This window comes from Adelges cooleyi, unplaced genomic scaffold (assembly GCF_023614345.1).
Source record: "Adelges cooleyi isolate 19-005CV unplaced genomic scaffold, UGA_ACOO_1.1 ACOO_flye_CR_arks_rails_tigmint_CR_PRNA_108, whole genome shotgun sequence".
Lineage (NCBI taxonomy): Eukaryota > Metazoa > Arthropoda > Insecta > Hemiptera > Adelgidae > Adelges > Adelges cooleyi.
This window is the reverse complement of record NW_026095761.1, coordinates 16,469,338-16,495,258: the sequence shown is the minus strand read 5'-3', so window position 1 is coordinate 16,495,258 and position 25,921 is coordinate 16,469,338. Positions and strand designations below refer to the sequence as shown.

The window sequence follows — 25,921 nt, the reverse complement described above, 5'->3', positions numbered from 1 at the left end:
TGAGGTTTCAATATGCCCGGGATACAGAAAAAAATAAGCTATCATATGAAAAAATCTCCAACGTGCTATTTTTATTGTAGAATAAATTAAAAAAAACCTATGTGTTACCTACTATTAATCGTTTTACACCTTTTAAACATGTCTCCTAAATAATTGGGTTAGTTCACATGAAGAGCCTACGCGCGTTTAGAAAAGGTACACAGGATTAGGTCAACGCGCATTCGACGCCTAGCTAACGCCGGAAACAGAAAAAGAATGAAAGTAATGGCTGGAAAGCAGTAAACAGAAGCGTTCAAAAGCAGTTGCACACTAGTAGGCTTTAGCACACGGGAGTTTTTTTTCGTTACAACGACGAAATTTTTATACTATAACCACTATTTAATTAGTACTTTGGTGTATTAAAATTATGGTATACCGGCTACCGCTATTTAGCTAACAAAATGTGTTGTTTTATCACACATTATCACTCGTATTATTATCAACATAATATTATAATAACATTTATTTGCCCATGTTTTGGAAGTTCGGCTATAAAATATGGATATTTTATTTTTAAATCCTTTTTGAAAACTGATTTCATTGAACTATTATTTTTTTAATAATATGTTTTTAAAGTATTAATTATGTTTTTAATTTAGGTTAAATGACTAAAATGTATACAAATAAAAAAAAAAAAAAACAAGCGGCATAATGGTATTTTTCTTTACTGTACTTCATAGTTAAGTAGTTAAATATAATATTGTGATTCACTATGTCAGATGCTTGGCAAGAAATCCAAGCGGTTAAAAGTAAACGGAATTCCTTACGTGAAAAACTGAAAAAAAGAAAAATTGAACGTCAGGTTATTCTTAACGAGTCCGTTGATAGTATTGTTTCTAGTGAGTATCCCTAGTGAGTTATGATGTTTTTACAACACAATTAGCTTTACTGGCTATCATATTTTTAGGACATTCTTTAACAACTTTTGCTGGCAGCGGTGAAAATGAGTCAAACTTCGATTGGAGTAAAGTCGGCGGCGAACGCGTATTGTTGGAAACACTTATTGACGTTTCTCTTAATTTTCCTATGACGTCTAATCAATTAGTAGCTGCACTTTCAAAAAAACAGTCTACTTACGTATCTCATTCATCTGTTATAGATCTTCTCAATAAATTTTCTGCTCAAAACCTAATCAGGTATTATTTGTGTTAAAATTCAAATAAAATTATTCATACTATTCAATTTTTATATATTAATTACGTTTAATTTAGTATTGAAAATATTATCGCCGATGGTCAAAGGAGTTTAAAAATATTAACAACAGAACACGCTAAATGTCTTGCTATGATTAACGATTTATCATCAGAAATTGACACAGTCACACAGTTTGAAAAGTCCCGTTTGTTACTGGAAAACAAAATTAAACAACTTGAAGGTAATTTCGCATTTTTTTTTTTTAGTATAAATCGATTTTAGAAAAATATTTTAGATGAAGATATCAACGAGTGCCAGAAAAAAGTAAAAATTCCTAAACTGTCTTGTGAAATACGAAAATCTGAAGAATCTGACGATGATATAATGGTGAATTTATTGTTGTTATGAAAATCCGGGTTAGAATTAATTGTTTTATTTAAAATTTTGACTTTTATGATTTTAGTCGCTTATATCTATGCCATCCATTAGAGAAAAAGAAATTAAAAAAATTAGTGAAGAAATTATGGAACTTCTTAATAAACCAACTGTGAAGGAAAGATCATTGGCTGAAAGTTTCCGGTCGAAAGGAGGTAAAAATATTTTATCTTATTTTAAACTTGTATTACATAAAATTAAATTGCTATATTATAGGTACTCATGTTATGGAGTTCTGCCCACACGGCACTCGGTCCGATTGTATGGAAGGCCACGTGTGTAAAAAACTACATTTCAAAAAAATCATTCAACTACACACAGATGAATCCTTAGGCGACTGTTCATTTCTCAATACATGTTTTCACATGGATACATGCAAGTAGGTTTATATCATTCCTCTGTATTAATTGAGAAATTGCATAAAAAAAAATGTTTTTTCGATAGACACTAAACAAAGGTACAAAAAAAAAATATGCATTTTGGAATTTTGGAGTTAAAATTTTTTTTTATATAATAAAAAATAATTTTTAAATCCAAAAAATAACCAGTTTTTTTATGCTTGCCAAAGATATGTTGTACAAAGATGGCCAAAACTGTATTGCAGAATAAAAAAATGGCAGCAATACAACTTATTCAAATAAACAAAAGATTAAATTTCAGGCATAGAGTGTTTATGCAAACATGGCATGGATTAAGTAATGCACAATGATTTGAAACAAATATGTGTATTGGTCATGATTGAAATGTGTTGTGCAAATACCAGCGCTTAGGGTTGGGTTGTGTGGCTTTTAGTAATATTTTGTAATGGGGTTTGCCTTAACCTAACCTAACCTTATTATTACTTAATAATAATACTGTATCATAAAAAATACCTATTATATTTTACTCAACTTTTTTATTGTACATACAATAAATTATTAGCTTCTATATTATTTTATAATATAAAATATATAGTAACCTGTAACATTTATAAAATTTTTTATCCTGTTAGGTACGTCCATTATGAAGTAGATGGTGTTACTAGTAAAGTAAATTTAGTGAATGCGCTGAATAGTTTTCCAGCTAAGAAAGAAATATCGTCCGATAAAAATGAACTGTTTCCTTGTCAATGGATCCAGTGCGATCTAAGATATATGGATTTTACGTTTTTAGGTAAGTGCCTGTATTTAAAAGTAATATAGATGTTTATAAAATTTTAAAAAATGATTAGGAAAATTTGCTGTGATTATGGCTGATCCTCCGTGGGACATTCATATGGAACTTCCTTATGGAACATTATCCGATGATGAAATGAGACGTTTAGGTATTCCTCAACTACAAGACGATGGACTTATATTTCTATGGGTTACAGGGCGGTAAGCAAAAATAAAAAAATAAATTTTAAATACTTTTTAATTTTTATCTTTTATTTTTATTAGCGCAATGGAACTAGGAAGAGAATGCCTTAAATTGTGGGGATATAAACGAGTAGATGAAATTATTTGGGTAAAAACCAACCAATTACAGAGGATTATAAGGACAGGTAGAACTGGCCACTGGCTCAACCATGGTAAAGAACACTGTTTGGTAAGTATATTGGTTCTATTAGAGGTCCTTGATATATACAGTTACTAGCAAAATTCATATTACTCTAACAAAACACATTTTTTTTATTAAATAAAATAAGTTTTATTGAGTAAAACATTAATTTTAAATAATAAAAAAAAGCGCCAAAACAGATAAGGGTGAGAAGGGTTTAGGTTTTTAGGAATTCCTTAAAAATAACATCCTCTCACATTGTATACGAGATTCTGAAATTTAATATTTTTTTTTTTATTATTGTATTTTTTAGGTGGGAATGAAGGGAAATCCTCCAAATTTAAATTGTGGTCTAGATTGTGACGTAATTGTTGCAGAAGTGAGAGACACTAGCCATAAACCAGATGAAATATATGGTATTATCGAGCGTCTGTCACCTGGTACAAGAAAAATTGAACTTTTTGGCAGGGCTCACAATATTCAGCCAAACTGGTAATTTTTGTTCTTTGATATTCCAAACCGAGTATTACTTTTTTTTTTTTAATGCATACATTGCTTTAGGATAACTCTTGGAAATCAAGTTGAAGGCATCAGGTTAACGGATCAAGATCTAATTGATAAATTTAAAAAGGCATATCCATCGGGTAACTGTTCGACTACATTGAAAAGAAATTCATAACAAGTTATACTACTGTTCAGTTGTAATCTACAATTAAAATAAAAATACTTGGAATATGGATATAAATGAAAAAATAATAAATCAATGTATCTACAACTCATGTATTTATTTAATATTATTATTATTACTAGATAAACAAATAATAATTTATTTTTATACATTATCATATTGGCACTTATATGGTGTCAGATGTGACACACATTTCAATATCTCATGACTATAGACTACCTATAAAGCTGTTAGACTAGTGCTTAAATAGTCTGTTAAACAGCACAGTTGTAGACTGTAGTGATACATTTATAAATATAAATTATAAATAAATAAGACTTAAAAAATAATATTCAAAACTCCTAATAACCTAATAATTCAGGTAATATATTAAAGTTTGTTTGATTTTTGCGCGTTTTATTAGCCGAATATAATAACGGTTGTTTAGAGTACGGCGTATGTACCATTGGAGTGTGCGTTGCTCCTGCCAAGTATTACATTTCTTACAATGATTTTTTTTGTCTGAGTTAAACAAAATTAAAATATTAGTTTATAAAATATTACAAGTATAGCTCTAATGGCGACATTAAAATATTTATGTAATTATATTATATTTTGACGTTGATGCATAAGTCGTCTGATACGTATAGTAAGATCAGTAGAGATAGTTTTTGGGCTCCTCGACCGGCTGCCCGCACACGCCGTGGTACTGTTTGCTGACTAGCGACCTGGACCGACAATTTTCCATTTCTAAGAAACAGTCATTACTGTACGTCTTCAGGTCAGTGCCACAAATCGGATCATACAATGGTGGGCAAACTCGCTGGCATCCTTTGAACTGGAAACCCGACAGACACCTCTTCATTGGCACTACGTAAACGTGTTTCCTGAAAGGAAAATATAGTAAAATAAATGACAGTCATATTTTTCAGACTATTAAAGGTAAGATACACATATTTCTCTAAATATAATTTCAAAATTATGATTGGTCCTTTTCATAACTTAAGTATTGTAATACATTCATTCATAAATATTATGCAATATAACAAATTACAAATTATGTATTTGAATTAAATTTACAAGAATTTATAAATTACATTTTTCTTAAATCTTTAACAAAAAAGATAATTTAAAAATTACGATTTTTATTTTGTAAAAAACTTACAAATACTCCAAAAAACTTTTGAGGCAATTGAAAAAAACAGAAGTGCTAGAAAAAAAATTATAAATTTTGTCTATTTTGGTTTTTTTCCCAAACATAATGTGAATTTTTGTTTTACAAAGAATTTTTAAAACATAATTTATTAAGAAATACTATACATCAAAAATGTATTTTCGCTTAATAAAAGCTATAAATACAACATGAATTTTGAATTGAGCAAAGAAAATAGGTAGATAAATTAGAAAATTAATAATATTTACTTATAACACTGAAAATGACTCAAAATGGTAACTTTAACAACCTCATTAGATAGAATTTTGCTACCCAACTTTTATAACAATCAATTTGTTCAAATTACTCTATAAGTATAATTTAAAAAATGTAGTAGATCTGTAGTGGTTTATATTATAAATTATAGTAATTTTAGTGTGCACTGAATGATGATACGCTTATGGCCGCATGTTCCACCAAAATTGTTTTTTAAACTTCATAACTTAGTCTAGGACTCACCCGCAGTTTTCTCGTTTCATTTCGCATTCGTTTCTGTAAAATTTGTTGTCAGAACCGCATACGAACTGTTTGACTTTATCGCACTGTTGATTGCACTGGGCGGTCGTGGGACAATGATGTGGCGGTACGATAACGACTTTTTGACCGCAAGTATTCATCTTTAAATCGCACTCTGATCTACAAAACGAAACAACCAGTTGTAAAAGCCATTAATGTACAATGCGATTTATAAAGCATAGGTATCTCGTACACGAACCGCCTGAACTAAATTACTATTAGTGCTAAGGTTGTTTTTGTTCTTTGCTTTTTAGCTAATGAATTTAATTATTTAATTTTAAAAATACGGTTAAGACCTAAGAAGGTTTTGCAACTCAAGGAAAATTGTAACACTACAACAATATGTATGTATTCCAACCTATATTAACCTAGACATTTGATTTAGTTTGATTTTAGCAAACGCGATACTTATGTAGGAAATGATTCTCGTGTAAGATATCTAAAACATATTTTGCTTTACCTGTAAACGTTACCGTCGGACCCGCACACTGGTTCTTCGCGTACATTGTCGCACTCCACTGGACACGTTTCGCTGAGTAGCGACGCACATTCACCCACGTGCGACTTTTGTATTCCTCTCCTGTGAACAGCATCGCGTTTAATTATTATACATTAATAACTATAGGTACAGACATACTAGCGTGGATGCATATTTATATACTCACAGACACGTGGCCACTCCCAGGTGGCATTGATTCTTATACGTTTGAGCGTCGTTACCGCAAATTGGATCGACTTCATCCGAACATTGTAGTTTGTTGCACTTGTTGATTTTGGACTTGCACTTGTCAAAGTCCACCTTGGTCACTTTCCTTTTGTTTTGTTGTCTGAAATTTGATTTGTCGGTATACAATTCGGCGAGCAGATTTCACATGACAGTATTTCTGCCTTTCGCTGGTGTGAACTAGAGACCCTCGAAGGAACAGGGAGCTACCCTGTATCTTCCCTGAAGGCTAAAAGTGTATACACCCACCCGAAGAGTAAAATGGTGGCCGTAATTTTCTAAGTTAATTCTACTCTCGAAACAGTCAAATAATAAGCGCACTACCTTTGGATATGGCGAGGAATCCAGAAATGTTAGGTGGAATGTAGACTGACACAAACGGAAAATAATAAAGTTATAATCTAATAAAAGCCAAAATATACGCAATGTTGCTATGATCAACTAATTGTGTCTTGATTTTGCCTCGAAAATCGCTACATTAACATACTGTACGTGTTTCTTCCTCAAGTAACACGTAATACATAGTTTATGTAACTAACGGTTTTTGTCTAACCGGGAATATTGCCTATTCACTCCCTATTGCATACACATGTGTAATATCATTGGGGCTGTATACAAGTAAGCTACCATAATACAATATACTAGGAGGCCTGGCCTGTATTTTGTACTCACCCGCAGTTCAACATTTTCATTTCGCACTCGTTGCGGTATACGTTGCCGTCGGATGCACAAGTCAATCGTTCCTTTTCTTTGTCGCAACTCACCGGACAAGCGTTCGAGGAGCCCACCCGGTTTCGTTCTTGGGTCAAGCAGAATGCCATAGGCACCTCGAATACGTGCTTACCGCAGTTTTTGGATTTCATTCGACATGCGTTGCTGTAGATGTTGCCGTCCGAGCCACAAGTAGGCTTAGATACACGCCAGCAAGACTCGCGACAATGCCTTGTGGTCTGACAGTGTTTCTTTGACGTCCTCACTACACCTTGACTGCAAAAATTCCACGTACAAAATGTTATATAATATAAATGGGAGAGCAAGAACGAGTGGTGAGAGTAGATGTTCATCGAAGGTACGAATTTGACTCCTACTTGTTTGGCTGACTGATGTTTGCAAATTGTTGTAGAGGACGATAAAAGTGTTAGGAGTTAAATTAGAGCGATATGGACGGAAGCGTTGGAGTAAAATAGCTTCGAAATATAGGTCTGAACAGAATATAAAGAGTATAAGTAGCGAGATAATGAGCTTATAGAAGGTGATAAACAGAATCAATTGATATTGTCTGAGCAAGTTAACTGTAGATAATGTTCTGTATTTTCTTATTGTCATCTTAGGTTTTTGCATTTCTATGAATGGCAGTGTCAAGTGTGAAGCGAATAATAAGTATAATAAATCTATGTATTTACCCGCAAGTGAACAATTTCATTTGACAAGTGTTCTTGTAAACGTTACCATCGGATCCACACACGGGGCCGTCCAATGGCGCCTGTTCGCAGCTAACCGGGCAGTTCTCTCGGTGGGCTGAAATGTTATTGCAAGGGCCGAGGTGCGACATGGATGTGCCGACTCTAGAAGAGAAAAATACACGGTACTTAATATAGCCGTTAAATACATATTCTACTTTAGAGCCAGCCAACGCTATTTTATTGCGATTTTCAGTTCCGTCTCCAATATAATTTCTTTTTTGTTATTGACTTGTACTGACCTACATATTTCCACTTGCATCATGCACCGGTTCAGATAAGTTCGACCGTCCGTACCGCAAACAGGGTCCTGTTCTTTGCCACATCGGTGCTCGCAATTCGAGCCGTAAGCTCGTAGGCATTGCGTGGGGCTTTCCGCTTCCGTCACACCTTTAATTAAATGGGGCAAGGACAATTTAAAACGACATTTTAAATTTAATTCGCTGAGAAATAATAGAAACAAAAACACAACAGGGACGTGCTTATTAATTTTCTACTGACTTGTTATCCTAAAAAGTATGTAGGTTTGTCAATATTTTAATATAGTTGAACTTTTAGAGTGTAATAATAATAGTGTGTCTAAAAAAATATAATAGTAGGTACAATGGTTACACAGTACAACAAAATCTGATGTTTTTGAAACAAAAACTTAAATACATATTTAAAAAAAAAAAAAAATTATTTGAAAAGGAATCCGCATTACTAAATTGCTTCCAAAGTTTTAAACAATATACAAAAAAAATGATTAAAATATTGAAAATTCTACATTAATAATAAATCTTATTCTGAATTCAGCAAAAAAAAGCAGACTAAAAATCTATAATTGAAGTTAAAAATATCTTCGAAATAGTGTTTTTTTACAAAAAAAAAACTAGATTATATTAAATGGTTCCGAGTCCAGATTCGAATTCAGAAACAAAAATAGACGAATTTTGGTTCTTGTTCAAAAATTATGGTGTACGATATTATTTAGGCACACAAAGATATTTTAGCAGCGTTTGGAATATTCTTTTTAGATTTCAGTAATAAACATCAATATTGTTTTATAGCTGAAAATAATTATAATTATCCACTATTTCCAAACCACTATTAAATATGGGTGGGACTTCTTAAGTACATATTTAAATATCCGGATGGTTATTCAAATTTATATTTTATGGATTATACGGTTTTAGAGATTTATCATTATTATTGTTCTATCCACATTAAATAATACAATTGTTGTTTACCTATGCTTATAACGTTTAGTTATAACAAAAATTGTACTATTAAACTTAAATAAAAATGTTTCCGGATTTCTAAAATCAGGATATTCCCATTATTACATTGTCATTAAAAAAGTATAATTGAAAATGTGGGAATATTTTAAAATTGTCTGCGATAGCCGATAATACAATTAGTTTTGTAGCTTATGTTTGTATATTGTTAATATTTTTTGTAAACGAGCAGATATAAAAATAACTAATAAAATCAACATAATTATTATGTTGAGTATTTTTATTCCACTGTTTAATATAAACAGCAATAATCTATTTTTTTTATAAATGTCTTAATTATTTGGGAAAAATGTTCTTTTTAATATTTCTTATACGTTTCTATATTTCTTTGGTATTTATCGTATTAAAAAAATCATTTTGTACCTTTGCCACAAGTCTTCTTTTTCAGCTCGCAACTATTTGAGTATATAATTCCGTCAGAACCACACACTGGCTCTTCCGAACTACTTTGCGGACATATTCTTGGACACGCAGAATCCCTGACTGCCAAAACTCCTGTGAAAATAATGCTGACGATTATTACTTTAGTTAAGGTGTATTACTGCCTGGTATCTCAGTTCTCTGTTATATAATTCTAGTCAGAGACCAAAATGCCGAGTTTATAGGAAAACCATGTAAAATGTATGCTAGTTTCTTCATCATTATTCATGCAGCTTAAAGGACCATGAGGGCCCACCCAACGCTGCCATCATGAGATAGTTTCTTGACGAATTCGCTTCCGGGACGGGTCGTCAATCCGTCGCCGGAGAGGGGGATGGCGGTTCCTTTTCACCGGACGATTGCTCGCCCAGCAAACGGAGCGCCTGTGACCGAGTGTCGAACCGGCGACAGTGAGCGCTAACACACTGCCACCTTACCCACTCGGCCACTCCTACTCCTAGTTGATGCAAGTTTCTTAGCTCATTAATTAACAACGTTATACATAATGTAAACAACTTGATTGTTGGCACCCTTTCGACACGTTTAGAACTGCGGTGTATGTCTGTTTTTAAACTCTAGTTTTCGGTTTAATATAGCACTTAGAAAACAACTTTTTTTCGTTTTTAATTAGTGTTTTTTTCCTTACTATTTAGTTTCTCTTTGAATATACACCGGAACACTTTCACATCGCGTGGGTGTGAGAATAGTTTCGCCTCAGAGTCAAGACCAAACATATTTTGCACCACAATCATATTTTGCACCGTACAGATTACTAAGAACTGGTCATTGACGTTTTAATCAGACAGTGTAATCGAGTACACGCCATTTAAACGTTTATATCTATTGACGAGTAAATTGAGATCATCTGTCTTTTTATGTTTTTGACCGAGGCGAACGTCACGGACGACGACCATGTTTCAATCCATAAAGAGTTCTATTGTCTTATTTCTTTTGTTATCCTTTCCAATCAATACCTAATTGGTCTTGTCCCAACAACGCCCGCTGTCATAAAGATTTTATATTACATACTGGTTGAATGTAACATGACTTAACCTTACCGGCAATCGATAACACGATAATCATTATAATACATACATAGGAAGGAAGTCATTTTACTTTCTACTTATTTCATATCAAAATACATCACGTGAGCGCTATTGTTAACAGTTAATAGTTGTATTAAGAACTTAATCGTGTAATAGTCACAGGGAAAGGCCTTTTCGTAGATCAGTACAAGCGACAGTAGCCCCTAGTCCGCTTATTGAGTTTTATCCGACCAAAATGTTAGTCATTTTGAGAGTTGACATCTTACTCAACAATTTTGCTTTTTTCAGCAGCGAGAAAAAAAAAATTAGTAAACATTTTGCCTGTGATAATGAAAAATAATCTTATTTAAACAGTTGTTTTTATAGGTAATTACTTATTTTATCAGAACAACACAGCACCTTTGACAGCTTTCTTTAAGACGAATTTAGAGCAAACATACTTACACACTTATATTATTATAATATTATCAAAATATTCATTATATTTTACTTAGCTCAATACTTAGTGTCGAAAAAACGCAATTTTTACTTTTTTAAACGGTGATAACTTTTTTCTAGTAAATATTTGTAGGTAACTACTTTAGAACCAGACGAACATCAGTCACATCATGCCAACTTTTCAAGAAAGCATAAAAACTGAAAAGAAGGATCATCCATAGGCTAAGACTTGCAATCTTATAGTCCGAGTACATGATAAAAGTAGCATTTTTAACGGAATTCAGTTGGTATGGCTTGAGCTTGGGTGCAAAATCAGATACTACATAAAAAAATTGTAATAACCTCAAAATCGCAATTTTTGGGGTTAAGTTCGTCGTCTAATGTAAAGTTCTAATGACCCGAATAAAACAAATTCTGCGTAGGCAGATTTTTACTCTAAAAAATTGGGAGTAAAACGTTCTTTTGACTTGTGATCATTTGGTATGTTTCAACTATGTAGTCACGGAAGTTTTTTCGTGTTCTCATAACAAACATTCTGCGTGGCAAAACAATCCACCGCTGACAAGACTCGGTGTCGTTTTCTTAACCCATAGAAGTGTGTTCGAATTCCTTACACTTTATGTTCCGCAAATACCCAATGTACATCGGACAGTCTCGAAGACCACGATCGTTTTGTCTACATGAATATAACATATATATATATATATATATATATATATATATATATATATATATGTATAGATATCGCCATAAAGGTGTGTATCGTATATTATGTTTTTTTGTTTAAGAATGCTCCTTGCGGGCAGACGACAATCGGACGTCCTCGTCTGCCGCCTTACGATTCACCCATATTTTACCGAGACCGAGAGCCTGACGCGCGAATGCGTTACTGCAGTATCAATAACTTACTTTCTACTGCGCGCCGCGTCTAGCCGGTCGGGTCTGGAGGGTCACTAGCCTCGTTCTTTGTTGGTGCATACAATGGAAATAAAAATGTGACCGTCGTATGACGGCTCCAGTTGTCGTGGCTGACCTACTGACCAGAAGGTAAGAAAAAAAAAAAAAATACAAACACACATGATTCATCTCACTGTGTTGTTAGCTATTAAATACAGTATATACTTATGTTAAGATTTTAATAACTTTCGTTTTTTTTTTTTGTTAATTGCAAAACGGTACAAATGTTTTTAGCATGAACACTGAACAACCCCAATTCAAGTCATAACAGTAATATTACTTATGATATTCCAAGTATAGTAGTCTGCGTGTTTAGGAAGTATAAAACCAGAATCGTCCAATAAAAATAATAACCAGTTGACGCGTAACCAGTTTTTAATATACACCTAACTAAAGGTTTTTTAAACTAAAAGTATTTTAGTATACATAAAGACAACGTAATGTAGATTAATTGTGCAAACGAAAAAATATATATTAGCGTTACAATGTAAATTCTATTAATGCTCATAAAAAAAACCTGCAAATGCTTAAAATTTAAGAAAACTTCTTTTTGACCACTTCTGCAAATCATATTTTCGAGTCGTTCTTGTCGGTTCATTTTAATCTTATCCTATCTAGTTGATTTACTTCTTTCATACTCATTAGTCATAGATATCGATCGAATCTAAAAATAATAATTGAAACCCTTTAATTATCCAGGAATTGTAATTACTTGTAATTAGAAATGAGCACACGAATTGGTACTTTTTTTTACCTAACAAATATGGTTATCAATCGAATTTGATACTGATTTTCCTATACCCAAATTTGCACTTAACAAAAATTCTTATTCTAACAATATAATTTAGTCTATTTTCATTTTCGCTTATTTGTCGTTTAGAAGTCATAATACATTGCGATTCTTTGCGTTATGACTAAAGTTACTATAAATAGGAAATGTTAGGAAACATTCAATTTAAACTTTTCCTGTCTGCAGTACAATAAAATATTTTCATAATGTAATAAAAAAGTTGTTTAACATGTTTTTAGAAAATATATTTTCCATGTCTATTTGGCTATAAATTATTGTTCCGGAAGTATTATTTATAAAATGTTGCTTTAATATAATTAAAATATTGATAAATATTAAACTACTCGTATATTATAACATGTTGTAAATTATAATTGTAGAACATTACATTTCTGACTAAAACGTTATTTTAAAATATTTTAAAAACGTTAAAAATATTCTGATAATATTTTCAAAACATTTTATTATGTCATTGAGTGGGTTAGATATGGCTAGCTTATAAATCACTGTACAGACTGATTATGTAGCAAATGCACAGTACAGGGGTATAGCACCGAGCCAGTAGGTCTACACCGTACACGGTGTCGTAGTATACTATAATATAATTTTGTTCTCACGAGTTCCTCTATACATTTCTCCTAGTATAGAATTCTAATTAAACACTGATAAATCATCAAAAATGTTTACAAAAGATATGTGTTCAAGGTTTTTATTTCAATACACATGGTATGTGAGTACACCAAGTAAAACGTGTCTGGAACAAATTTTCACGGTGCAGATCTGTGTGTTGTTATATATAATAATTAATATATAATATTTTATAAAGTACTTAAGTAAACAACAGATGTATAACGTTGTCCGTTATCGTTGAATGAATTCGCGCGTGCTCCATTTAATTGTTTTCTAATTTTTTTTCAGTGATAAAAAAAAATATAATATATTTTTTTGAGAGTATCCAGTGAAAAAGATTTCCATGAATAGTTTTTTTTGGCACTGAGAAAAAATCTGAGCGAATTTATGGAACGTGTGGGTGTTGTGCGCATATCACATGGAATTTGTGGTAATACTTACTAGCAGAAAATCTTTCTATTAATATATGTGTTTAAGTATAATCACAGTTTGTGGAAATAATAGAAAGCTTTTAGCCCAAGTGCAGCACTAACATAATAGTTATTGTATTTATTTCGGTGAAGCGGACGCTTAATAATATACATCGAGGGATAAGAAAATTACGGGTTCTTGCACATTAACTAGCCTTACCGTTTGAGCATTTTTACGGCTTGCGAAATTTATGACTCCGTCAGACGTAGTAGGTACATCTTTACCTACAACGAAGAAGAAACGAGGCCATACCACATCGCATATTAGTTTGGTATGTATAAATGTCAAATACAAAATGAGGACATAATGACTACGAAGCACCTGCAATCGCCTGTAAATGTTATGCTTGTAAGCTTAATCGAGTTTAAGTAGCGGCGGTTTCTATCTTAAGGTTTTTGTAATTTAATAACATTGTAGTGATAATAAAAACGGACTCATTATTTTACGACTTCCTCTTATCCTCTAATATATTTGAATTCTAATCTTTAACACTTTCACATTGATAAATTTAAAATATTTATCCATTCCGTTTTTCTGTATCTCCCGGTCGCGTACATTTTCCCTTGTTGCATATATTTATGAAAATGTAATCCATCCACTTCTCTTTTGTGTCTACTTAATTATTCGATTCGTCGTGGTTTTTATTAGTATGTAAAAAACATCTCAATTGAGATATCCGCTTTTTCTGGCATTAACTTAACTCTAAACTAGCTACCTTTTTAAAGGGAATTTAAAACAGGCCTTGTCTAAGTTTACATTTTAGTCCCAAAAAACTAAAATATTAGAAAAAAAAATTATTTCTACCAGTGTATTAATATGTTATTAAATATGATTAATTATATTTTCGTAGAAAAAAGAAACTAAATTAAGGGAAAATTGTTTTAGAACAAAATAACAAATCAGGAAGGTCCAGTGAAATGAGGACTATTTATCTATAACAAAAAAAACCCTAAATTTCAACAAAATTTTTCTATTATGAAAAACCTTTTTACTCAAAAACTATAAATGTGAATTATGATGGCTTTTTGGGGTTTACAAACTTGATATTTAGTATACAGTTTGATTCATTAATGGATAAGACGCTAATTTTATAATAATGGCAATTTTGTAGTTTTTGTTTGAGCAGCGGTGAACGAGAAACAAAAAGAAGGCAGCAAGAAAATAATAGTAAGGGTACTACCGCAGAGACGATCGATTCAGTCTATAGCATAGAGTAATAATATAAAGAGATGAACTAAAGGTGGCCACACACTACAGTTTTATTCTTCGGTGAACCGTACACGGTGTAGTTCGAACACCGTTTTAAAACTGACGAAAAACACCGTACACGGAATGAAAACTGAGTAGTTTGATTTTTGTTCGGTGTTCGGTGTTGTAAAAACGGAAGGTGTGTGCCTATTTCTGGTGTTCGAACTAAAACCGAACAGTTTTAAACATTTTAAAATTATATTTATTAAATTGTTATTATTAATTATTTATTATATTTGAATAAAATTATGTACATTATGATATAAATTGTCACCCCAGACATTCAGCATAATGCATATAAATTGTATGTAAATACTTTAACGCTATTTATTATAAATTGAAAGTTCAATACTTCATTGAACACATCATAATGTTTGATAATATTATTAGATTGATATGTTTGATAATATATAATTTGTTTTCAAACTTTTAGTACATGGTCCCTAAAATCTACTTTTAACGACATATTTTGACGATTCAAAAATAATTTTTCAAATAAAATTTAAAAATATTTACAGTTTAAAATCTTTTTTATTTTAGTATTATGTAGATTGTATGCTGCGTATAGGTGTACATATAATATCAAATGAGAGAAAATAATACAAATTTATAGAGCATAATAACAAGAAAAAAGGAGGAAATATAGTTAAGAACTTTTGAAAACATGAGCTAAAAAAATATGTTTTAAAATTGGGAAAGGAGTGAAACCTACTCTTGGGTGATCGTTAACAGTATCTATGCTAAAATGATGCAATAGTATATACCAAAATGGTCATAAAAAGATATACAAATTGTGTACTTATCACTGTCAAAAGAAATGTTATTATGTTGGTATTTGTATTGGGAGAGGGGGGGATAGAGAAACGAAAAAAAATTTGTTTTACCTCCCTCCAAAACTAATTATTTTTATATCAACTTTTGAAACTTGAATGGTAACGTAGTGTACATTTGGCGTAGTGTGTGAATGACTCGGTGTACGAATAAAATGGTCATCGTTTTATTAACACCGAACAACGAAGAAAAATAATTTAGTGGGGCTCAACGATGTACAAACAAAATTTTGCTAAAACGGACAATTTTGTTCGTACACGGTTCACTGAGAAATAAAACCGTAGTGTGTGGCCACCTTAACATATACTAGCTTGTATGCTAGAGCGAAGTAAAAAGTAGGACTAAAACCACGTACGACCACATAAAGGAAAAAAAAAGTCTTAATTGTTGAACAAATAAAACAACTAGGCATTGTCGTTTATTAATACAAATAAATAGCTAAAACTTATATAACTTATATACAAATTAATAATAATAAATTAAATATATTTTATCGAATTTCAAAACATATCTTATCACCACGATATATTGAACAATAATTATTTTCTTCTATCTTGACAGACTGACTTTAGTCCTACTTTTTGCAACACATTAAAACTACTATAGCCACCCCCTGGTCTATAGGCAGCAGCGGAGCGAACACCGAACAACACGTAACCAGTACGCAAGTCTCAACACAGCCCCTAAATATGGAAGATGTGAGACCATACGTTGGCCATAGATCTAAGTTGCCATTTAAGTTTTAACAGTTGATAAAGTTAATAATAAGATAATATTGTAAATTAACATTTATACAAAAGTGAACGAGATGTAGAAGACCGAGCTCTAAGGAGGTGTAGGACTAGGGTGGCCGACCCCATGTAGTTGGGAGTGTAAGGCGAAGATAAAGAAGAAGGAGACTTAAGTGTCTCCCAACAGAAAAACTACAAAAATTGCGATTATTATAAAAGAAAATGATTGTCGATCCTAAATGAATTAACATTTATGGTTTATTATGGAAAAACTAAATAAGTACTGCAAAACACGTTTAAAATAAATTTGACCATTAAAACAAAATTAGCTACCTCTCAAGTAAGGGATAGAATAAAAAAGTTAATGTAATTTACAACTGTGCATTATAGGTTTTTATTTTTTAATTTCGCTTGTTCATTTCTAATGGCAAATGTATGATACTATGCATTAAGAAAGTGAACCACGTTGATCGTTTCTAATTAACTTTAAAAACGCGAAAATTGAAGTGAGAGGCATAAATGGCTAATATCTTTGTAAATGCTGAGTTCTTCAGAAATGTCAGTCACCTTCATACTCTTTTTGAAGATTTGTAAGTTGACGCGTTTCAATGGAAATGTTCACTCAATTAAGTGTATATTTTAAACAATTGTCATAATAATAATTAATAACAATAAAACTTAAGACACACGTTTAGCTATATTTTTTATAATAGAAATTATTTGATATGACTTATAAATAACTGTTGAATGAATAAAACAAATAACCAGACTAGAGTCGCCATGGGTATGCCAATAATTTAAAAATGTATTGAAAAAAAAAAAAATAAACATTGCCAATGAATCGTAAGTCCCGAGAGGTTTATCAACCGTCTATACACCCGTAAAGTATATAATATAAATGCTATTATATAGTATTAAAAAAGTATTATAAAAGTTGGTTCGGGTTTGTTTGATTGCAGGTTTTATCATAGATCATAGACCATAGTAAATATAAATGTGGTTTATACAGCACTGAAGTTTAGTACATTATGATGTTCTCTTAATGGTTCCTAGAAGAGAAGGTATGGTATATTATTATTAATTTTATAAAATGCCGTCATTGCGGACATCACGAGACGTCTTTTAATAATCATTTTTCTAATGACTTCTGTTAAAAAAAAAAAAAAAACAAGTCTATTGTTTTTTTCTCTTGAGCTGTTGTAGACGGTGATACACCTCCACGCTGTATAATATTTGATATTTATGTGTGTATAATATTACGCTTAATTATTTAGTACGGTGGAGTCATACATTTGTTGCGGCCATAATGCTTGTTTAACTTCACCTATTATGTTGCAATTTATATTAATATCAAACTACTTGTATGGGCGTGGGTACTCACTACTCTTAATATACTTTCGACTTCCAAAACATTTTAAATTATACGTTGTAAAAAGCGCTTTGTGAAAACGCAAGTTATTATTATATACGCCCAAGAATCGTCCTGAAAACCCGAATTTCGACGATATAATAATGGTACAAAAAAAAAAATAACATTGAAAATCAATGTTTTTTTTATAAGCCTCGTGCCAGTTTTTGGTTTATGTTACCCAAAATACAGATAATTAGTCTATCGAGGATATTAACCAAATGGAATCTGTTCGGTTTCTCATTAAATAATAATTTTTAACGATGTACAAAAATTACTGGTTATAGGCTTGCAGTAAATTATCGTGTATACGGAGGCATAGGTTTTACATATATTAGTTTATGTATAATATTATGTAGTTGTTTATTTTTAATTAATTATATTTGTTTAAGTTTTTGTGTGTAATAGGTTAGATGTTTTTTTTTCTGAAATCTGAATAGCAATTATGTATTCAAATTTATGAATCTGAACATGTTAGCGACCGCCGGTAAAATAAGCTACGAACGTTAAGTGGTTTTCAACATTATATTATATATATAGAAAGCAAGTATTTTAAGAAAGTCAAGAATTCTCGATAACGATAATCAAAATCATAATTTGATCTTTAGAAATGATGAGAACAAAAAAAAAAAAGGTACCCGTGATATTTTTTCAAAAACAAGTTCTTGATCGTACAATATTTGTATATGAAACCTTTTTTATTTGCGTTTGTTTTATTATTTTTCGATAATTTTTGAAAGAGATATCGAAGAAAACTAATGAATATCACCCATAATTTTGAAAAAATGTTTGTATTTGTAAAAGTACACCATTTTATTTGTATGCGTATGAGCGATTCTCGTTGCTAGTAAGATAGTTATTTGTTACGTTTGTGTCTTGTTAATTGCATTGGAGTTTTGATACGGCTAAGACATTGAGTGACGACTTATCTAAAAAAAAGGCACGCAGTCGGGCAACGACAAAGGTTTTGCGCGTAAAACATCTCGGTCGTATTGAATCGCATAAAATGCAAACGAATAGACTATTGCGATATTTTAATGGGCTAATGCTCTGTGTCGGCTGAATTCTGATGTATTTTAATGAACGCGAATAAAGTGCACTCTAAGCGGATGAACGGCTAATGGTCGTACCTGGGAAAGGTAGACATTATTCCACAATACTCACGGGCAGGGTACACATAACATGTGTTAGAGCTTGGATACATTGCGCATCTATCAATCAGATATGATTTAGTGATTGCTGCCGCCGTCTGCGACACAAGTAGCCGCTTATAGATCACCGGACGGCGACAAAAGTTCACTGAACCGATCGAATATCGAGATGTATATCTCGATCCTTATTATACATATTCACCGTTTATTTGTATACACGCACACGTATCGAACGACTGGGCATATTATAATGATTGGTTGTAAGACACACGATTCTGGTTGTATGTGTACATTGTACGTACAATCATCGGGCTGTCGTTGTGTGTGTGTGTGTATTGACCAAAACGGAATTCCTATACCAAAAAATTATATATATTATACATGTATCATGTATCTATTCCATTACGGACATGCATCCATAGGTATAGCTCTCGTCTCTGTATGCCATGTCTTCGTGCCGATCGGTCACGTTGCGACGACGATGGATCCCCGCGATAATGACAAGGTCGAGAACCAGTTTATACTTTATGCCCGGCGAAACGGTCGTGGAAAATTGGATGAGCTCGAGTGGGCGAGGGCGAGAGGAAAAGAGAAAAAAATTGGTGCACTTTCGGTATACCGTGTCTCACCGTACAACCGTAACCGCACGTGTGCGCCATGTGGTTTTGCAGTTTAGATGGACTTTTGTGGTTCGATTGTCCATATCCGGACCGTGTATTTACGTTTTCCCACGACCGCGTAATTATTATTACCGCACGATGACGAACATACTACAAATTTATTTATATCTATAGACGTGTTATTAGAGTCCGGACAAGAAGCTCCAAAAACTTGCTCTATTTAGGTATGTACATATATAATAATAATATCGATGATTATATCGCATTTCGCCAAGAGTTTCGGTCACGACATTGCCTAATTTACTTTTGGCTTTCCAACGCATCAACTAATTTTGCGTCTGCATGAACCATTATTATTTTCCCGAGCTATTAGATCTATGCGACTTAAGAGCTGCGCCAGTTACTTTGTTGAACTAATTCCCTAAGTAACAACACATGTACTGGTAGGAAAAAAGTAACTATAGTTTATGTGCAATAATATTACTCTAACTAACTTATCAGAACCATTATTAACATAGCCGAAAATACATCGGGCTAAAATAAAGAAACCTCCCAATAGCACTGTCAAGGTGCTGGCGACATCGACATTTAATAGAGCAAAGGAATATAGGAAATAACATCAAATAGCAGATTCGTGTTCGATCCAAGTAAGGAAGTACAGTGGATGGTCTAATGGATCACGATAGCTGACAGGCGCGGATTCAGGGGGGGGGGCTATGGGTGCTCGGGCACCCCCTGTCGTCTAAGCCACCAACAAAATAAATTTATTTATAAATTATATCATTTATGTTATTCGGATAGCATATAGTCCGTACTTAAGCGACTTCGAATTTGGACATGGCGCGGATAAGGTTAGGTTAGGTTCATATTATGGAGTTTAAATGATAGCCCTATGTTTGGCTGTTGAAAAATAACTAAATTATTCATCATATTGTAGTGGATTGTCCGAGGAAGAAATCTAGCTAAAGACTTGAAGATATACACGTGACAGGCGAATGACGAGTGGAAATGCATTGAAATAGATTCAAGAAATAAATATTGATATGCGGAATTCAATTATAACTGTGTATTTATTAAATTTCGACGTATTTAAGAATAATACATTATAACTATTAATTAGTCATAGAAGCTCAGAAGTAACTATTAACCAAATATTATAACTATACTATAATATTATAATTATGTTACCATTATACATTGGTAGTTGGTGTAGAATTTATAAACTTAAATAAGAAGCTGTACAAATAACGATCTAAGTAGTATTAGAGTAGCCAATTTTTGTAATTTTGAAAGTATTCATTTCAAGAATTACACTACTCTTGAAGTAGCATTTGTCGTCGAATTTATGTATGAACCGACAATTTACATGAGCGTTAAAGTCTCTGCCTCTCAGCTGTTTTCTTGTTTTGCACAAATTCATGGTATATGCGGTTTTACCTCCCGTTTACTATTAGTCACTATCCTCACAGAGGAAATTCCTGTATTTATATAACATCATACAGGCTTGTTGAATTATTCAAACAGATATCCTGACGTCGACTTCTAGCCTAATTAACTATAGGCATAAATAATAATGAATATGAATGTTTTGTCATTTAAATGGATACAACCCGTCACGGGCAGGCTTACGTCTCGTTATTTATATTTTTGTGTTAGAAGATCATGGTTAGTTAGCCTCGCAAGATTACGCCGACTAATTCTAATATAACGCATATAATGTAGCCGGCCGTATTTCATAATATGCCGGTTTAACAAAAAACAGAATTAGAATTAAAAGAGAATTACATGCGGTCGTATGTCACGTTTCTTTAAATCGATTATTCGTGCACTTCCAGTATGTTTATTCGAAGAAGAATTATCATATTTTATTAAAAAAAAATATATATATATAACAGATACATAGACATCCATTTGGGTACTGAGTTTAATGCACCCGCGCGTAATTCGGATTAAAATTTGATAATAATATACATAATACAATGATTTGTTGTCACCCTAAACGGTTTTTATATATACACTTAACATATTAAGTATATTATCTGAATTCGTACAACACTACATTACTACATAATATTATTAATATTATTTTTATAACCTTTATTTTTCAGTACTAAACCTCAGTAATTTAATTTCAGTTATAAATTAAATTAGGAAGCCAACACCATAAATAAATAAATAAGAAGTTTGCATGTTAAGAACAAAAATAATTTCAGGACAAGGATAACAACATAAGGAAAGTCAGAAGATATTTGTTCGTAAATTTGAAAGTAAACGCTTTCCTTGACAGCAAAGTTTAAAATTAATATTTTAAAAATATCATGAAAACAATTCTATCTTAATTGAACATAAGTTATTGTTTTTTATAAGGTGGCGTAATTAACGATATATTCAGAAGGGATGCAGTAAAAAAAAATGGCAAGAGGTCATCCCATGATCTAGATTTCGATTTTGGATCTACCATTTTTTTTTAATGTATCTTGTATTACAAACGAATACAATACATTTTTCCTGTTTCTTTTTTTAAATTCTATTTATCACATAACAGTATCAATATTGTAATGGTATGTATTATCGTTTCATATTCAATGAATGTGTATTTTGTATCAAAACAGATAACTTCCTATTGAATTCTTTTGTTTATTATTAATTCCATTCTTCAATAATATAATCATTATTTATTTTACTTTAGGCTTCGGTATGGTTTAAAATTATAAATAATATTAGCCAACACGTTACACGCTGCACAAGTGTGTCATATATGTATTGTGCTGTAAGTTTTCAAAACAGTTTTGTCATTCTACGATAAAAAAATTACCAAAACTTTTGATTGGCTAATGTATAAATTTGATTTCGGAATTCGTTAACGCGTTTAAAACATTTTTAATTTTGATTTTTGAGTCTAAGTTCTAAAACTGTTTACTGTACGTTCCTTATAAATTTTTATTTTATAATTGTAAATTAATGATAACATTAAAAAAATTTAGCGAATGTATAGATGCGAATTTTCTAGTACTTAACATTCATAGCTATAACAGTATAAAATTCATCCGTGTAGCTATATTAAAAGTTATTATGGAAAATTTGAAGACTTTTAATTTTCTATTGTTGTATAAGAATGATTGATTTTCAAATAAAGTATCTTCCTGAAAATATAACACTGAATGCAATTTGGTTCTGTTAGTTCCAAAAACACTTCCTTAGAAAAAGTGACCTACAAAAATGTTGTAACTATTTCCTTTAGTAATATAAAATAACAGTTATTAGGTGTATACAGCTGGATACACAACTGTCGGACTACTGCGTTCAACTGTTAATTAGCATACCGTTCGGTCAATTAAAATTATAATTCTGAAAGACAGAAAAAAACAATTACTCTTAAATATTTGTTTACTAGGTATCCCCAGTTTTATCGATTTAGCTTACGAAATGCATAAACAAAAACCTGAACCATTAATATTTAATGGCAATGATTAAAAGATAATTTAATTAACGTAGCTGCGTTTAAAACGAACACTAACTAAATAGTTTAAGTCCAAGCGAAAAAAATTATTCCATACTTAATCTTTCTTACAACATGTTTTTTCTTTCACGGTTTTTTTTTTAATAATAAAATATATATTTAAATTTAAACAGTTTTGGCTGTTCTAATTAGATTAAATAATAACAAAAAAATAACTTCGCATCAACGTCCCACCATAAGAACATAGTAGCCAGTAAGTATATCTAAAATCTAAAAGACTAAATCTAACATAGTATATGATATGGATTTGTTATTATAAATCATCATGGCTATCGCTAAAGGGCAAAATGACACAGTTTATTGAATTAATTCATCTCGTGAGTCATCAGGTTTTTATTGCAGCTAGATTCGATCACTACATGGACGTTCTACCTGTCAAATTTGTATTGAAGAAAAATTGTCTCTGCTATCTCTTATGTCGTTATTCACCATCTCCCTATTAATAAGTATATTCGACGTTTTTGTCGATGCTTTTTACTGCACTGTACACCGATTGTTCTCATTCGACTACCGGAAATGCGGCACTTATTCAACATTATATAATAGTACCCAATACTGTTTTAAAAAATGTATGACCTTTCATGGTTAAGTCGAATACGCAAACAGTTTTACAGGTTTCCATAGTATAGTTTGATGGATTGTTAATGTTTGATGCGGTTTAAAAATGAATTAAACGCTTATCTCAAGAAAAATCAACCAGCGCCGCATGGAATTGTTTTCAAAATAGTTATGCCGTGCAAATTTCAAAGCTTCTGGTATGTGTGATATAATATGTAATAAAAAACAAACACATAAACCTACTTAAATCTATAAAAACCGTTTTGTTAGCATGAGTAAATATTAAAGATGACGTCGTTAAGGGTCATAATATGTGTAATACTATGTGTAGTTGAAAAAATAGTATTGCGCCGTTAAAAACATAATTATTATTATATTGCCCTAGGAAAAGTAAAAAAAAAAGCGTCATTACGTGTCTCATAAATTGGTCATGTCAGTAATCCAGACGGTATAAAAAAAATACATATAGAAAATGTTTTTTTCTTTGTCTTCTAAACTATATTTATAATATGTAAACAAAAAAACAATAAGTAAATTGGATACTATACATTTTTACTTAACATGAAAACATGATAAAAGAAAGAGTCCAACGATCCCATTTCAGTATATAGAAAATTTACTAAACTAAGCCAATGACAGAAATGAGACTTGTCATCAGGATTTTTACTGAGTTTTAACTTACAAAAGGGTTTGTATACTTAGTCAATGGGCTGACCGATAATTGAAAGCTGGGGATGCTACATGCTTTAAAAGCAATATTTTTGTTTAGCCTACCTAGTTTCTACATGTACATAAAATATAACAATTGATTTTATTATTTATAGTTTATAGTAAAATTAAATAATTTAACGTAACACGCTATATTTTTGTGAAAATAATAGCATTATTGGAGTTTTCGTCTTTGAAAACTAAGGCAAAGGATGCGATCGTATCCAGTCCACGCTTTTTATGTTATCGTTAATTTGTATACTATTCAGTTAACATGAAATAACTAGTTATTTGATAAATTACCCGTTATAAATAATTAAAATATTGCAAAGTGATTGTAAAATTTGTATAGTATGCCCAATTAAAACACATTGAAAACGTTTATGTATTATAAAATAGAACAACGCGAATAATATTAGGCAGGTATGTGAAGAAACAAATATAAATCGAAATTCATTTTACCAATTCAGCGGAAATAAATGGAAACTTTGGAACTTATGCTAAAACTCTCGGGCTACTTCGATACAACAATGTGCCGATAGTTTACGTTAGTATTTGGTGTACATCAACAGTAACATACGTTTATACAGTGCAACGATCATGCTTACCCTGGTAAAGAAGACACTGGCACAGACACAGGCAAATGGCAAACGACTGGGCGAGTCCGAGACTCTTCATGGCTATGCGCGTCGGACGTTGAGAGAAAATTATGCGAAAAGTCGTCGGGTGGATTTTGGTTTTGTAAAAAAAAATCCTTTTCTACGTTACGTCGGACGGGTATTCTCAGTAGCACATATCACTTTTAGCCAAAGGGCTTGAGAGTATTTTCAAACGGTGAATGTTATTGTCGCGGGACCGACGGGTGACCGGCAAAGAGTGCGGTGAACACGAGACTGCGACGGACGACGAGCACCTGGAGCAGGGCCACAACCTACTGACTCCGTTCTATAAAATACTGGCGGCAATGAACTACACGAAAAACGTACATATAATAATAATATATCAAATGAAAATGCACGGCATAAGAGAAAGGCGAAGTATAGCGAGTGTCTGTCGCCTACCCATAGGAAGGGGAACGGTTGCACTTAAACACACACGCAGGAGATGCAGTCTTCATTTCTCTCTCTCCCTCTTTCTCCAACCAGACTCGGCTCTTTCGGCTAATAATAATCATTGCCACGGGTTGTGTTCAATTCGGTCGTCTCACAATGTTAAAGGTACATTTTTATTGCCTCGATTAGTTTCGCATAAAATACCGGAAAGTTATCGATTAATAGTGAAATTAACAAACAAATATACTATGTTGTTAGTTCGAAAAAAGTCAATTTTTAAAAAAATCGGTTAAAATTAAAAACATGTAGGTTTACATACATTAGGTTTTGCCTCATCTGTCGTCCCTTTATTGTTTTAG

General features: G+C 31.9%; 2 protein-coding genes across 2 annotated transcripts; one reads left to right on the top strand and one right to left on the bottom strand.

Annotated features, from left to right (window-relative positions):
* The first annotated feature begins 520 nt into the window (after positions 1 to 520).
* On the top strand, positions 521 to 3,901 carry LOC126838322 (N6-adenosine-methyltransferase subunit METTL3). Its single transcript, XM_050572661.1, has 11 exons — positions 521 to 878; positions 947 to 1,175; positions 1,251 to 1,414; positions 1,469 to 1,560; positions 1,637 to 1,763; positions 1,825 to 1,987; positions 2,600 to 2,760; positions 2,819 to 2,963; positions 3,027 to 3,174; positions 3,440 to 3,618; positions 3,688 to 3,901. Exons 1-11 carry the CDS (start codon positions 752 to 754, stop codon positions 3,803 to 3,805), a joined length of 1,653 nt encoding a protein of 550 aa, XP_050428618.1. The 5' UTR covers positions 521 to 751; the 3' UTR covers positions 3,806 to 3,901.
* On the bottom strand, positions 3,887 to 25,476 carry LOC126838330 (serine protease inhibitor dipetalogastin). Its single transcript, XM_050572673.1, has 9 exons — positions 25,119 to 25,476; positions 9,347 to 9,478; positions 7,949 to 8,096; positions 7,650 to 7,811; positions 6,919 to 7,233; positions 6,188 to 6,349; positions 5,983 to 6,102; positions 5,466 to 5,642; positions 3,887 to 4,680 (listed from the first exon to the last, which is right to left on the bottom strand). Exons 1-9 carry the CDS (start codon positions 25,186 to 25,188, stop codon positions 4,449 to 4,451), a joined length of 1,518 nt encoding a protein of 505 aa, XP_050428630.1. The 5' UTR covers positions 25,189 to 25,476; the 3' UTR covers positions 3,887 to 4,448.
* Positions 25,477 to 25,921: the final 445 nt, after the last annotated feature.